The 15,024-nt window shown below is 45.8% G+C and overlaps 1 protein-coding gene across 1 annotated transcript; it reads right to left on the minus strand.

The window, feature by feature from the left end:
- Positions 1–5,177: 5,177 nt before the first annotated feature.
- On the minus strand, positions 5,178–6,622 carry tmem256 (transmembrane protein 256). The gene is made up of 4 exons (XM_080547618.1): positions 6,495–6,622; positions 6,334–6,371; positions 5,993–6,073; positions 5,178–5,826 (listed from the first exon to the last, which is right to left on the minus strand). Exons 1-4 carry the CDS (start codon positions 6,574–6,576, stop codon positions 5,683–5,685), a joined length of 345 nt encoding a protein of 114 aa, XP_080403744.1. The 5' UTR covers positions 6,577–6,622; the 3' UTR covers positions 5,178–5,682.
- Between the last annotated feature and the right edge of the window lie 8,402 nt (positions 6,623–15,024).

Consider the following 15,024-nt stretch of genomic DNA (forward strand, 5'->3'; position numbering starts at 1 on the left):
TCCCAGGCGCACTGTTTTGGTTTTGATCTCTAAATTGAAATCCGATTTCTTCTCCCGTCATTTCCAACAGGTCCTCAGCGCCACCTTCCCCCTGGCAACACCGACCCCGGAAATCAGGTCCTACACTGAGCATCTTGGGATTCGTAGTATGTAACACATATCCCCCCCACTCCGTTACCTTCAGAACTACAAAGAGGATTTGTCTGATGACATGTTTGTGCCTGTGTCCTGTTGCAAAGTGGATCAGCTGAGGTGGGGCAGGAATGACAGGAGAGGATAGAATAACAGCACAGGATCATATATCTCAGAAACGGTCAGACAGAGGGGACAGTGTGTACACTATACTATCGTTCTAGATGGATGCTGACAAAATTGCACAATATGAATTACAATCAAATCTATTAAGCCAAATAAAATAAAACAATATCTATAACACGTCACATTTCAGTTATTTGCCATTTCAAAGGACCATTGCTTCTATGTTCACTTATTGCAATCATAATGATGATGATGAAGATTAAACATTCACTTGCAATTAGAATCCTGCATGATAATTGACTGTATGTAAAATAACACAATGTTTCATATTGAGCTGAAGTGAGTGACACCCCTAGACTTCTCTGCCGAGTGAGGGTGGAGAGTGAGGGAGGAGAGCCAGCCGTGGCTTTTAAAAGACAAAGTGACACTACAGGCACCTCTCACATCTTTTCAAGTCTTCCACTCTACCCTTGCCCCTTTTTCTTGAGGAGGAGAGAAGTGATCCAAAGATCTTCAAAACACTGCCAGTTCCCCTCACCCCCATTTTCAGCCTCCTCTTTGCTGATGTCACCTTTAAATACTGGAGGTAATGATTCATCCCACCCGGACAGCTAGGAGCTGGCATTTGTCAAGCCAGTTCTTCAGTCGTATTCATCAGCATATTCAGCAAAGACAACGTGAGGAGGGATAAAGGGGCGGGGGGGGGGGGGGGGGGGTATGGAAAGAGGGCAGGCTATGTGACGTGGTGAACATGTTGCATGCTCATGACACACAATAGCTGAAAGCCTACTGTATTTAGCTCCTCTTCACATCTCTAGTTCCCCTACTACCTCATTGATCATATCAATTCCCTTCTAGGTAGCATTCATCACTCAACAGGTTGCTGTGCACAGAAAAAACGATGGATTTCTATGTGTCCGCTGATCCAGGTTTGAAAGGCTTTACTGGTGCTTGCCCATCATCAAGTCAGCATAGATTGAAGTGCAATGCTTGGATATAGAAAAGGGTAGGGGTGAGCAGCTTTGAAGGCTGTTTAGTGTGAAGGCTCAGTGCCCATTCAAGTGAGGGAATGATCTATCTGAAAGTGTGATAGCGGTGACCATCATTTAAGAGGCTTGAAAAGGTCAGTAAGAGACTGAGCTGTACAGTATGAGTGCACTGAACTGCCATCACAATCATTCCGCTCCACTGTGTGGGCTGCAGCCTGGTGACTGATGCCTCAGAGAGAGGATTTGGTGCTGTGCTCTCGGCAGTAGGCTGTGTGTGTGTGTGTGTGTGTGTGTGTGTGTGTGTGTGTGTGTGTGTGTGTGTGTCTCTGCCTTGTATGCATGAAAGAGAGAAAATGGGAGCTTTGGGTAATCGTGTCAGATTGCAGGGGCGTAGCGTTTCATTTCAGCTTTTATTCTGAGGAGAAGATCCTGAGAAGCACATCCTCCCACAGAGCCTGTCCTCCCATCTCCTCTCAGACCCACTATCCAGACTGCTGCTGAGTGATGGTCTTACCCCAGACTCCTGCTGCTTCTGACCAGAACCAAGAAATCAATTGGACGTAGAGCGATCCCCAAAGGAGCTTGTGCTGAGGTAATTATAATAAGTCTGTCTAGTGGTGGCGAGAGGACAGAGGGGGGGGGGGGGGGGGGGGGAAACGAAAGAATACATTCTAGTGTGAGAAATGAGAGAAGCTTGTGAAGTAAAACTCCCTTGAGGTACAATTAACAATATCTACCATATCTACTGCTCTGCTGTCGGTTTTCACCAACCCACAAAACCAGAGCTGCAGTCCAGCTACAGAGCAGCCAGCCCCTCAGCCAGCAGGCTCATTACACACAATCCAACCTGATTTACAGTCTGAGGCTCACTTAACTTAGGATAATACAAGGAGACCAGAGAGGACTCGTAAAAACAATGACCACCTCAGTGGTGAGGCAATAAAATGTGGAAGTTAAATCAGTGATTTCTCTGGCCAGAGTCCCTGCAAAACAAAGATGGAGGGCCTGGAGAGGAGAGAGAGAAAGGCAGAGAGAGAGAGAGAGAGAGAGAGAGAGAGAAAAGAGAGACAGACAGACCTTAATGTGGTCTGGTGGACCAGAACCGTTGTGATCAGGTTTATGGATTTTAACAAGGAGATGCTGTGCTGCCTTCGATAATGAGTGATAGTAGAGTCCCACCAGCACATGCCCAAATTTTAGAAACACAGAGGGAGGAGGGGAACAGAGAGGTTTGGTGTTTTAAAAACCAGACACGATTTATGGTTTGGTGTCAGTGAAATACATTGTCTGACTCGACTCCACACATGATTTTCTCCATGGGAACTCAAATATTCAAATGAATTTGGCAATGGTTCTGATACATGCCTCTCACACTAAAACACACCATCGCACCTTACACGGCTGCTTAGCCTCAGGAGGGTTCATTAACTAGTGTAACTACTGTTTTTCTAAAGATAACAATCCTGTTTGATTGTTTGAAGTTGACTTTGCGAATGTTCACTGATAGTGTCCATAATGAGGTTTTGGGAGTCGTGATCAGAGTTCATTGGGATGTGCTTAGGCAATAGGACTTGCACTTTCTATGGAGTCAGGCTGACTAGCTGGAATTAGGAATTAGGGCTTCAATGGATTTCACTTTCAATTTTAATATAGTTAGATTGTGACTTAGGGTGAATCCCAATTCACCCCTCCGGCTCCCTTTTCACCCCTTCGGCTCCGTTTTGCGCGTTCACGTGTAGCCGTAGTGGCGTCCCAATTAATTTTACATTTACATTTAGGGTTAGGGCGAGGGTTAGGATTATCCACGGCTCCATTTGGAGAAAATCTTGACCCTCGTTCCATTCGGAGCCATGAGACTCCCTTCCGGCATGCATTGTGAATCATCTACAGAAATTTGATTTTCGCTCTCGTAAATACGGAAGCGAGCCTGAAATGTCAATTTTCGGTAATTACTTGAAAAATTATGATAACCATCGTATTATCTTAGTTTAATGTAATTTCAATGAATTATAGACCTTTTCTTTACAACAAGCATAACAAAAAAAGATCGCTATTATGCCGCTATTGTGCCTATGCAGGAGCGCCCCATGGAAGCGTCAAGCACAGCCTTCCCATAAGGAGCGCGATTCACATCGAGATGTACATTCCTGTTTAGAAATAAAAGATTACCTGTGGCGTTTGACAGCGGATGATGATATAGACATATTTAATGTGAAGTTATCTATCTAACGTTAGGCTGATGTGTGCATGATAGACACGCATGACCTATTTCCATGTTTTATTTACAGCTATGACACGTATTAAACCAAAACAACCCGCAATCCTATCCGAGCAGTTGTTATTATGTAATATTGTTGATGGGTTATATAATTTAATGTTATTTCAATGCATTATTTTCTTTATAACAAGCATAACAAAAGAAATCGCTTTTATGTCGAGGTGCTGTGTCTAACGTTTCAGGCTGATTTGTGGCCAACAGTCGCGCATATGACATATTTCCATGTCTGATGGCATATGACACCTACTAATGTCATTTCAATGCATTATAGACCTTTTCTTTACAACAAGCATAACAAAAAAAATCGCTGTTATGCCGAGGTGCTGTGCCTATGCTTAACATAGAAAGTTCCACAGTCCAGCGCACTCAGGACAGCGGGCAGCGGTCAGTCCCATGGAAGTGTCAAGCACAGCCTTCCCCATAGAAATACATCGGTGCGCGATTTACATTTCAGAGATGTACAATCATGTTTATTTAGAAATAAATTATTACCTGTGGTGTTTGACAGCATGATAGGCGCGAATTTCCCCCCCTTGGTGGTATATGACGCTATAGTTGTTAAAACAACCAAAACAACCGGCAATCTAATCCGAGCAGTTGTTATTATGTACTATTATCGATGGATGTGCCATTTTTGATGGAGGGCAGTGAGCGGGAGACTCATCAAGGACATGTAGTTGACTAATGCAGTGGACAGCGACTGTTTCTCCAGGGTTCCAGTCACATCGGATTTCATAACGTCATAAAAATACATCTGTAAGTCATGCATTTTTCCATGTTTCCCTTTGATGGCATATGACGCCGTAAATGTAACTAAAGTTCAGCCGCGAAGTTGTTGCACTGTTGTCCTATATCAGTGCAGACCGGCAGCATAGGAGCACAGTCTGGTCTGATAATGAAGCATTGTTCTTTTTTATTTGATGACTTGTTTGATCGATTAATGGCGTTCAAGTTCATTCAAGTTGTGAATGAATCGCGAGCGTCAATGCTTTTCTACGATACTACGTGTAATGTCACTTGGACATAGAATAATAAGACACTTGAGTCTGGGTTCAACAAAGGTATAACCAGTTTACTTCGGTTCTCTCGACACCTGTCAGTCACCTACTGGTATATCACGAACTCTCTCTAAGGCGCATGCGCCGTCCTGACTATGAATTAACCCATTCATTACACTACGGATGACGTATTAGTCGTGAAGGGTTGTCCCATTTCTTAGGGGAACCACTAGGGCTTGTGGCTCTGTTCGGAGGCCTTGGCTCCAAAGCGAGTGACTCCAAAACGAGCCGAAGTGGTAGAAAAGAGAATCGGGATTGGGCCTTAGTCCTGGCTTAAGTAAGGCCACTAGTAATGACCTCCTTTGTGTTCCACTTTTTAGAGAATCAAATGCTGAGGGTCATAGACATCCACCATTGACCTGACAGAGTCATCCTCTGTACCATATGTACATAAGGCATCTCCAACTCTGGTCCTGGAAAGCTTCTGGTCGTGCAGGCTTCCCATTCAGCCCAGCACATACACATCTGTCTCAAATAGCCAGCTAATTATGGTCTTCTGTCTTTACCACTTTTAGTTTAGTTGCTCTGCAGGACCGGAGTCAACAGCCCCTGGTATAGATGGAACAATAGTAAGTTCAGGCAGGCTCTCTTCCAATAGATTTATTTGTGGCAAAAGATAAATATACATTTGTTTCTACACACATACTGGACAGACAGACAGACAGACAGACAGACACACACACACACACAGACACATAGACACATAGACAGACACACACACACACACACACACACACACACACACACACACACACACACACACACACACACACCACCAGGAGGACTTCAACTGTTCCCTCAAGGCCTGTGAGAATAAAAAGAGATTCCAAGGACTTATCTTGTGTTCACAGCCATGACAGAATAAAAGGAAGGCGGTTCAGATAAGACATTTTACCATCAACACCCATTCCTCAGCAGGCTGACCACAGTTTCTGACTTTTAAATAGACAACCCTTGGTAATACCCCCTGGCAACCCCTCTCAGATCTACCGTCAAGGCTTGGGTTTTGGAATTCAGCGTACTGCACGTCTCCAGTTCATTTGCATTAGTATCCCACGATGACAGGATGTGCAGCACTAGAGAGGTCAAATGTCAAACTTCAGATGATTATGGCAAGCCATCCAGCGATCAATGCCATACCCCCCGGGGGAGCGAGTTTGCGTGCGCCGGGGTCCCCTGTCAGAGCCTGGTGGTAGAGGGAACCACAGAACATCCCCATCCCCGCCAGCAGGAGGGTGCCAGCCTGCAGGGAGAGAAGAAGGACAGAATGACTTTGGGCATCTGCCTTACAGCCCAGTTTAGAACCACCTACGTGCAATGCAACTACAACTATTGCAAAGTTTATTATAATATTTAAGAACATTGTGTATTCACTCCACAGACTTATGGGAATGTGAAAAACTACTTACCACAGCAGGCTTCCTGCAGCGAGACGCCCCCAGCAGAGCCAGGCTGTGGTAGAAGTGGTACTTGTTGGCTGTTTCATACAGCTGAGGAGAGGCGCGATGCATTAGAGACCCAGGAGGACCAGTATTTTCAACTTGAACATTTATCCTCACTTTGATGGAACTTAATTTCAGTACATTTCAAAGGATCATCATGTACATTGAGGTTGAATATGTGGGTTTTGATTATCCAGTGCAGAGTGTCTGCCAATGGAAGGTTTTTGTGCATAATAATACATGTTCAATTTCAATAATAGTCTCTCAATATAACATCGTTTCACTTCAACAAGCCAATCAAAACGTACCTGTCTCTGGTAATCATCTGGATCACTGTGTTTGAAGCCTAAACAGGAGACATTGCATAGTTGTCAAGATTCACAGAGGTCATGTGCAAGCTTACTTATATGCACGCAGCCAGTTGTTTAATTTTCAAACATCGATGAATATTGTGCAGATATGTGCTTACCGTGAGCTCCATACGCCCCGGCAGAGACAGCAAGCGCCCCCGACAGTCCTGCTAACCTCTGCACAACCAGAGAAGCTGTCATTCTGTCTTCTCCAAACCCGAGACTGATCGCGAATGTCAGGAAACAACGTTCATTACGGGGCTCGGGACAGAGAACTACATCCGCCGGAAGTGCTTTCTCATGAGCCAAAATGGCGGGCGCGGAGACAGTTTCTGATTTCTTAATTCTGAAACAATCACTTTATCACTTCGGTAGAGTAATAACATCGTTACTGGTGGAAGAAAACATGTCCGTTTTGGAAATATAGCCTCTTTCATGTAAAACAAAATCCCGGCTAAACAAGAAAAAAAAAGTTAGGGTTAGGGTACTTGTTAGGGTTATTAGATAATGTAATCTTAGGCTATCTGATAATGATATTAGTAAGTCCTAAAGGGCACACTTATCAATTTAATGTGTACTGATTGAAGCATTTGCGAAATGCATTGTTCAACATCGAGAAAACCAACTGATTCAAGCACATTTGAAACAGAGAATTCAGGTGGAATGTTAACCAGTGCCATATACTGTAGAAGAGGCCAAAGTCTTTTAAAGCTATTATACTGTTATCCATAACCTACCTGACCTCAAATCCACAGCTGAAAAAAATCAAACAAGCTTTTTACCTTGACTGTTTAAGACTTACATTTGAAATGCATTATTCATTGGACTGCTGAATTATAACAATGTGGTGCACATGAATTATTAATACACTCCCATTTTCTCTGTTAAAAGTTCCCTGGCTTCAGAGAGGGCTTATACTCACGTTCCATTTTTACCGTCTAACCTGGAAACATCACATAGGGCTCAATAAGGAGAGGTGTGTATTCATACTGTGTGTGTGTGTGTGTGTGTGTGTGTGTGTGTGTGTGTGTGTGTGTGTGTGTGTGTGTGTGTGTGTGTGTGTGTGTGTGTGTGTGTGTGTGTGTGTGTGTGTGTGTTTGTTTGTTTGTTTGTTTTCACATTAACCATTTAATGTATTTTCATTTCAACATGAAACGTAATGTTGAAAGGTAATTTCGTTGTTTGACTCCTAAGAAATTGCATCCAAGTTGCGGAAGGGACGAATAGCCTACCAAAAGTGCTCACCATAGGGGGGCGCTATTTTACTGTCTCAACCACTGTGTTGAATTTGGCCAGAGAGCGTACATGTATGCCAATTAACATCCTGGCTGTTACAGAGCCCAACATTACTCAGAACCTCTACAACCCTTCATACTTCCTGTCCCTGGGTAAGAAAGAAACAGGTCTAAAAAATGTTAACACAATATTTGTAATTAACACATTTTAATTGCTTTGCCTCTTGGCTAGTATCCCGAAACCTCGCCTGTCCAGTCTCTCTCTCTCTCTCTCTCTCTCTCTCTCTCTCTCTCTCTCTCTCTCTCTCTCTCTCTCTCTCTCTCTCTCTCTCTCTCTCTCTCTCTCTCTCTCTCTCTCTCTCTCTCTCTCTCTCTCTCTCTCTCTCTCTCTCTCTCTCTCTCTCTCTCTCTCTCTCTCTCTCTGCGTAGCGTAGGGTTACTCTAGAGTACTCTATGGTATGGACTGACAGGGAACGTAGCAGTATTGAAATACATTTTGCGCTGTAACAATGCACTGTGCACTGTTAAACATGGAAGTGAATAAACAGTTCTTAAAAGTTAAAAAGGGTATCTCTCTCTCTCTCTCTCTCTCTCTCTCTCTTCCTGTACATTTGAGATGGGAGTCTAGGAGTATGTTACAGCAATGTGCTCAAATGTAATCTTGATTAGTTTGCGTTGGTGTTAGACATTAAAAACTCTATGTGTGCATACAATAACAATAACAATGTGCGTGCATGCATATGTGCCTGTGTTTATGTATGCCTGTCTCTGTGTAGCAGCCAATGGTCCAGGTTTAGTGAGACAAAGAGATTCTCTCCTTTGTCATTACATTTCACAGGTTATTTATGATTAGGGCCATGCTAGACTTAGAAACAAGGACAACAGAAAAGTGTCGCTCTACATCTTGTTTTCACTGCCAATAAGCACATTATTTGTAAGTCACAGCACTAGTCTCCTGTAAGATTCCCCCAAAAGCTAGCATCCATCTCACTTGAGCGAGCCTCTTGTCTCTTTCTCTCTCCAGTGTCAGGGCTGTGCAGAACCAGAGATGTCTTCAGAGTGCTGCCCCTGGCATGTCTTGTCATGATTGAGCTCCCATCTAAGGAAACACTTGTGAAACCATGAAGCTCCCGACAAGCAGAAGATTGCTTATATACAAATGGATGGTTTGTGCCCAAAAGCAATGTTTGTACGAAACAAATGCAATATTCTCTTACGACGCACACTGTAGAGTTGTCTGTTTACATGGTGATGCTTTTCCAAATGTCTTCTCAAACATGAAATTCGGTTTTAGCAAGAAGTATGTGGTTGGGTTGCTGTTTGTACTCTGTGTCTTTGTCAAATATGTGATGTGTTTTGGTGTTTTTAATGTTTCATGTCTTGTCTTATGCATTAAGTCTGTGCCACTGTCAAGCCAAAGGCAAATTTCCACTTTGCATCAACAAAAGTGTTTCTAATCTATTCTATTCTATGACAGCAGTGTCTTTGTCATGTCAGCAGCTGTGTTTTTGTCTTTGTTATATCTTCACACTGGCTTTTAGCCGAAAGACCCGAAACTCCCAATGAACGCAGGTTCTATTACTGATGATGTGTCCAGGTGCATCACAAGATGATATATTTCATAAGCCATAGAGCAGGATTGATTATCTGTTGGGTAGATAAGAGAATCAGCTCCATACATTATGCATTACAATGAGCCCGTTGTCCGATTTCCACCTCCACCATCCTCCCCCGCTCCTGCCACTGCTGCGCTTGTTCTACGACAGTCACTTGTTCTATGACAGTCACTTGTTCTACGACAGTCACTTGTTCTACGACAGTTCACTGTCTCACTTCTCAATAATACAACACAGCGACCGTCACCGCACAGTAGAGAGTGGAGACGGGCCTGTCCAGTGACATTACGCCTGAAAGGCCTGCGTTTGTGTGCTGGGGGAGACATCACCAGTCACCAACATTAGACAGAGACATTAGACTGGGACCAACCAGCACGCACCCAAACTAGCCCCAAAAAGCCCTGAGGGCAAAGGCATGTATCCATCCATTCACGTGTTCCCCAAAGAGTTCCTTGTTTGATTCATTTGATTGTATAACATTCAATATTCATCTATGTTTTGTGGATAACATGAGCTAAATAATGGATTTAATTGGTATGATTGAAATGTCAACAGGTAATGTTTCCGGTTGCACGTTCACTGTGTCAAGAGACATGCTGTGTTTATTATGGAGGTTAAATGCCATAGAAATCCAGCGTTGATGGAACTTGGGATTCCATCCATGGCATTGTATGTCTGGTAAACTGGTTAAATGTCAGGTTAGCCCAACGGCAGCACACAGGCCCAACACACACATACACACACACACACAGACACACTCAGCTGCGGTCAGAAAAGGCGCTGCACGCCGCTCAAGCATAATTAGCAAACTCATTAAGCTCATCTGCATCGCTCTTCAAAGGAGATCGATGCAAATGGATAGGATTTAGCCACTGGCACCAATTAGAATAGAAAATGGAGACTCTGTTATAGTCAGAGTAAATGTTATTGCAGAACATAAATACATTTCCGCCTCTGCACTCAGCATTCAACTCCATGCTAACAACACTTTCCATCAATCTTCTGTTTAATCACCATATAACAGGCTTGGGAGCTTCACAGTGTCTAGAGGTATACCTGAGGTAAGATGCAGTAAATTTATATGATGTCTGTATGGTGTGGGCTAGAGTGGGTCCTGCTCTAGTGATGGGCAGTTGGTATGACCTCTATGTAGATAGATAGATAGACTTTATTTGTCATTGTTACAGTACAGGTACCAAACAACGATGTACCAAGGAGTATGTATGTACCAAGGAGGGTATTGTCTGTTGTCAACCTATCTCCTCATTGCTGCTGACTCTGGCCGCTTCAGTATCCTCATCCTCCTGGACCTCTCTGCAGCCTTCCACACTGTCTCCCAGACCATCCTCCTCAACCGCCTCTCCGCCCTCCTAGGTGTCACTGGTACAGCCCTCTCCTGGTTCGAATCATACCTCTCCAACAGGGAACAGTTTGTCACCATCAATGGCTTAAATTCCCCCCCAGCCCCAGTCAATCAAGGTGTGCCTCAAGGCTCTGTGCTTGGACCCCTCCTCTTCACAATTTACATGCTTCCCCTCAGCCAGATCGTTCCATCCTTCCAGGTCATCACAGCCTCAACTTGGCTATGCTGCTGATACCCAAATGTATCTCAGCTCCACTCCATCCTCTCCGCTCCCCCCTCAGTCCCTTGTCAACTGCCTGCATGACAAACCTGGATGACATTAAACCTTCTCAAACTCAACAGTAAGAAAACAGAGCTCATGGTTGTAGCACCCAAGGCCCTGCTCCGACTTCATCCTCGAGGTTGACGGCTGCTCCATCTCCCCATCTTCTGTTGTCTGCAACCTGGGCATCATCTTTGACTCCACCCTCTCCTTCCAGTCCCACATCAAATCCGTCACCAAATCTGCCTTCTTTCAACTCAGAAACATTGCCAGACTACGACCTTCCCTCACTGACTCCGTGGCCAAAACCCTCGTCCATGCCTTCGTCACCTCCCGTCTGGACTACTGCAATGGAGTCCTGTTCGGGGTTCCCAGCAAAGCCCTGGGAGCACATCACCCCCACCCTCATTCACCTCCACTGGCTCCCGGTCAAGTCACGCATCACCTACAAAATCCTCCTTCTCACCTACAAAACCCTCCACACCTGTGCCCCCCAGTACCTAACTGACCTTCTCTGCCAACACACATCCGCAATGCCCCTACCCTGGACACCTTCAAATCAGCCATCAAAACGTATCTGTTCCAAGGCCTTTGGTCCCTAGTCTAGTTTTGTCACTGTCGCTGTCTTTTTGTTTTTTTTCTGTTCTGTCTGTCTGAAATCTGTAAAGCGTCCTTAGGTTTGAGAAAGGCGCTATATAAAACCTTATATAATAATAACTTTTATTTAACTTATATAAAGTTATTATTATTATTATTATTATTATTATTATTATTATTATTATTATCTGTCTAAGTCCTTTGAGTCTTTGAGTCTATGAGCTCTCCAGCAGTTAGCCTCCTACTCTGTGTCTGTTTGGTAACAGTGGATCTCCAGTGGAGACGTGAGAAATCGAGGCTGTCAGAAGTTCCTGCGGCCGTTTGATGGTCCAGTCACGTAGCGTCTTGGGGCTGTTGTGAGGAGGTCATCATCCGTCTCTTCCACTCTGACTGACTTGTGTTATTTTCACTCCTTTTCACACGTCTAATGAAGTCCCTTCTGAATGGCTGTTTTTCTATCATAACATCTGAATCAGTACAAACAGAATAGTGGAGCGGCTTAGCACAAGAATTGTGTACTTTTTGAAGAAAGCATAACATTTCTACCATAGTTAGTACATGCCATAAGGTTTATTTTCAGATATGGAGGGAAGTCAGATTTGACCCCAGAGGCCCAGGAGAGGTCAAATACAAGATGGCCGCCAGTCCACCGTGTCTAATGTTAAAACATGCTTAATTTTGGAACCAAACAGAGTAGAAAAACACTTAAGGTGTCATTTCCAACTACGTTAGGGATGCCCATTCATTTGCTGATACGTTTGAGATTGCCAGAATTCAAGAAAATGCAATTAGGTCAAAGTCAAGGTTAAATTACATTGAAATAAGGGATAATAATAATAATGATAATAATAAGGGAGGACATGAGGGGATATAAGGGAGGACATGAGGGGATATAAGTGAGGACATGATGGGATATAAGGGAGGACATGAGGGGATATAAGAAAGGACATGAGGGGATATAAGAGAGGACATGAGGGGATATAAGGGAGGACATGAGGGGATATAAGGGAGGACATGAGGGGATATAAGGGAGGACATGAGGGGATATAAGAAAGGACATGAGGGGATATAAGAGAGGACATGAGGGGATATAATGGAGGACATGAGGGGATATAAGGGAGGACATGAGGGGATATAAGTGAGGACATGAGGGGATATAAGGGAGGACATGAGGGGATATAAGGGTGGACATGAGGGGATATAAGGGAAGACATGAAGGGAACAAAATGAACACACTTAACTGCAACTTTGGCACACTTGCACCATCCAGTGCACCCTTTCTCACAGCGACAGCAGATTAATTCATGGCACGATTTTGATGCTTCAGGGAGTGTTCCAGAGAGGCTGCCACCCAGTTCTTTCCTTTGTCCAGCTCCAGTCAGATGGCTCTGGCATCTCTGGATCCAGGACCAGTACCTGGTTCCAACAGTTGGCCTGGTAGCAAGTGCGCTTGATGTGCTCTTTGAGGGCTGCTTGGGTTGGAGGAATGATCTCTAATGTTCTGGACATCTGTGTGAAGAGCTGTTTCCTGGCATCATTCACCTCCGTGCTCTCACTGGTTCGGTCATACATCAGCACCACAAATCGTTCCAGCAGTAACTTTGATTCTTCACTGACCTCACTTGGCATGCACAGGAGTTCATGGAAAGCATAATTGACCTCTGGGAAAGACTTCCAAGTCTCCCAAGCAGTCTTCTTTCCTCGGCCAGCGAATGCAGAGACAGTGTCACACCCAGTGAAAGCGTGAAAGACTGTTAGAGTCTGGCACTGTGTAGGATTCATTGTGGCAACCATTTGGTGAACAGCTATGTACCGTAAGCTTGACCCGACACCAAAAGCAACCCACAGCTCATCAGGAGCTATTTTGCTGAATGAAGCCACAGCCAGTACCACCACATCAGCATCAACAGTACGTATGGTCACTGTTAGGCCTGAACCAAGCGGTCAAGTGGCAGAACCCCAGAACAGACGGACACAGAGACAAGGGTGACAATAATAAAATATTTTTTTAATAAAGACAGACAAAATAACAAACCTACACTAACAGGGCCTATGTGGGGGGAGTGTGTGGGTGCCTGAGACGAAATGTAAATGAAGTGTGTATTGGACAGCTACAGTATGTGTCTGGGCGCGAGTGTCTAGCGTGCAAAAACGAATGTGGTGTAGATATGTAAATGTGGAGGCTGTTGTTCAATGTGCGTGTACTGACCAGTCCAGAACTGCGAGGGGGTAATCCAGGGAGAGGGGTCCGGGAGGACTAGCAAGGGGGTGAAGTCCGTCCGTGATGAAAAGGGGAGAATCCAGAGGGTGGCACGTTGAGTGAGAACGGAGGGAGGTTGGGAAGGCTGTCCGGAGATGATGGGATGGAATGGTGGAGGAGTGGGGAGTGACACTGGGATGGCAGGGGAGGAAGGTTCCTTGGATGGTGAGAGAGAAAAACAAACACAGGTAAAAATAATATATATAAGGATATAGAATTCACAAGAGATACCACGAGGGAGCGAGTAGACTAACCACATGGGATCAGAATGATCAAGCATCGGACGGCAGGTTGTGGGGCTTCTTATACTGCCGGTGTCTCTGCCTGAGATTGTAACCACCTGCTGGAGCCGGCGCAGCTGCCTCAGATTGGGCCTGATTAGGCTCAACGAGCGGAGACGAGGAGGGAACGAGCGGTGCCGAAGGAAGAGCCACAACAGTACCCCCCCCCTGACGGGAGGCACCGGACGACCACCTTGGAGCATCCGGGTGGGCCCGGTAGAAGTTGTCCAGCAGAGCGGGATCGGCGAGATAGGACGGGGGCACCGGTCTTCGGGGCCGTAGCCCACCCAGGCAACCAGATACTGGAACCCCCGTCCCCTACGGCGGACCGGGTCGCCATCATCCAAGACCTGGGGGGGCGGGGGAGCTGGATTAGGGGGTGACAGGGGGTTAGTGGAGAAGGGTTTGAGGAGGGACACGTGGAACACAGGATGGACCTTGAGAGCGGCCGGGAGGTTCAACCGCACAGTAGAACTGTTAATAATAAGGTCGATGGTATAGGGACCGACGTAGCGTGGGGAGGTCTGGGAGGTCTGGAGGGGCAGGTCGCGGGCCAACAGCCAGACCTTCTGGCCGGGTCGATAGGCCGGGGCCGGCACCCTCTGCCGGTTGGCACATCGACGGGACCGCTCAGTGGCCCGCAGCAGAGCGGCCCGGGCTGTTCTCCAGATGCGGAGGTGGACCCTGGTGGATGGGACCGCCACCTCCAGCTCCTGTTGGGGAAACAGAGGAGGTTGATAACCGAGGGAGCACTCAAAAGGGGACATACCAGTAGCGGAACTCTCCATGGTGTTCAGAGAGTACTCCACCCAAGGCAGGTACTTGGCCCAGGAGACGGGGTTGCTGGTGGTGATGCAATGCAGAGCCGCCTCCATGGCCTGGTTGGCTCGCTCTGCCTGCCCGTTGGATTGGAGGTGGTAACCGGAGGTGAGGCTGACCGTGGCCCCAATCCCCTTGCAGATGGCCTGCCACACCTTGGAGATGAACTGGGGCCCCCGGTCGGACACGATGTGACCCCACTCTAGCACTTGCGGC

Source organism: Nansenia antarctica (genome assembly GCF_963989245.1).
Source record: "Nansenia antarctica genome assembly, chromosome: 17".
Lineage (NCBI taxonomy): Eukaryota > Metazoa > Chordata > Actinopteri > Argentiniformes > Microstomatidae > Nansenia > Nansenia antarctica.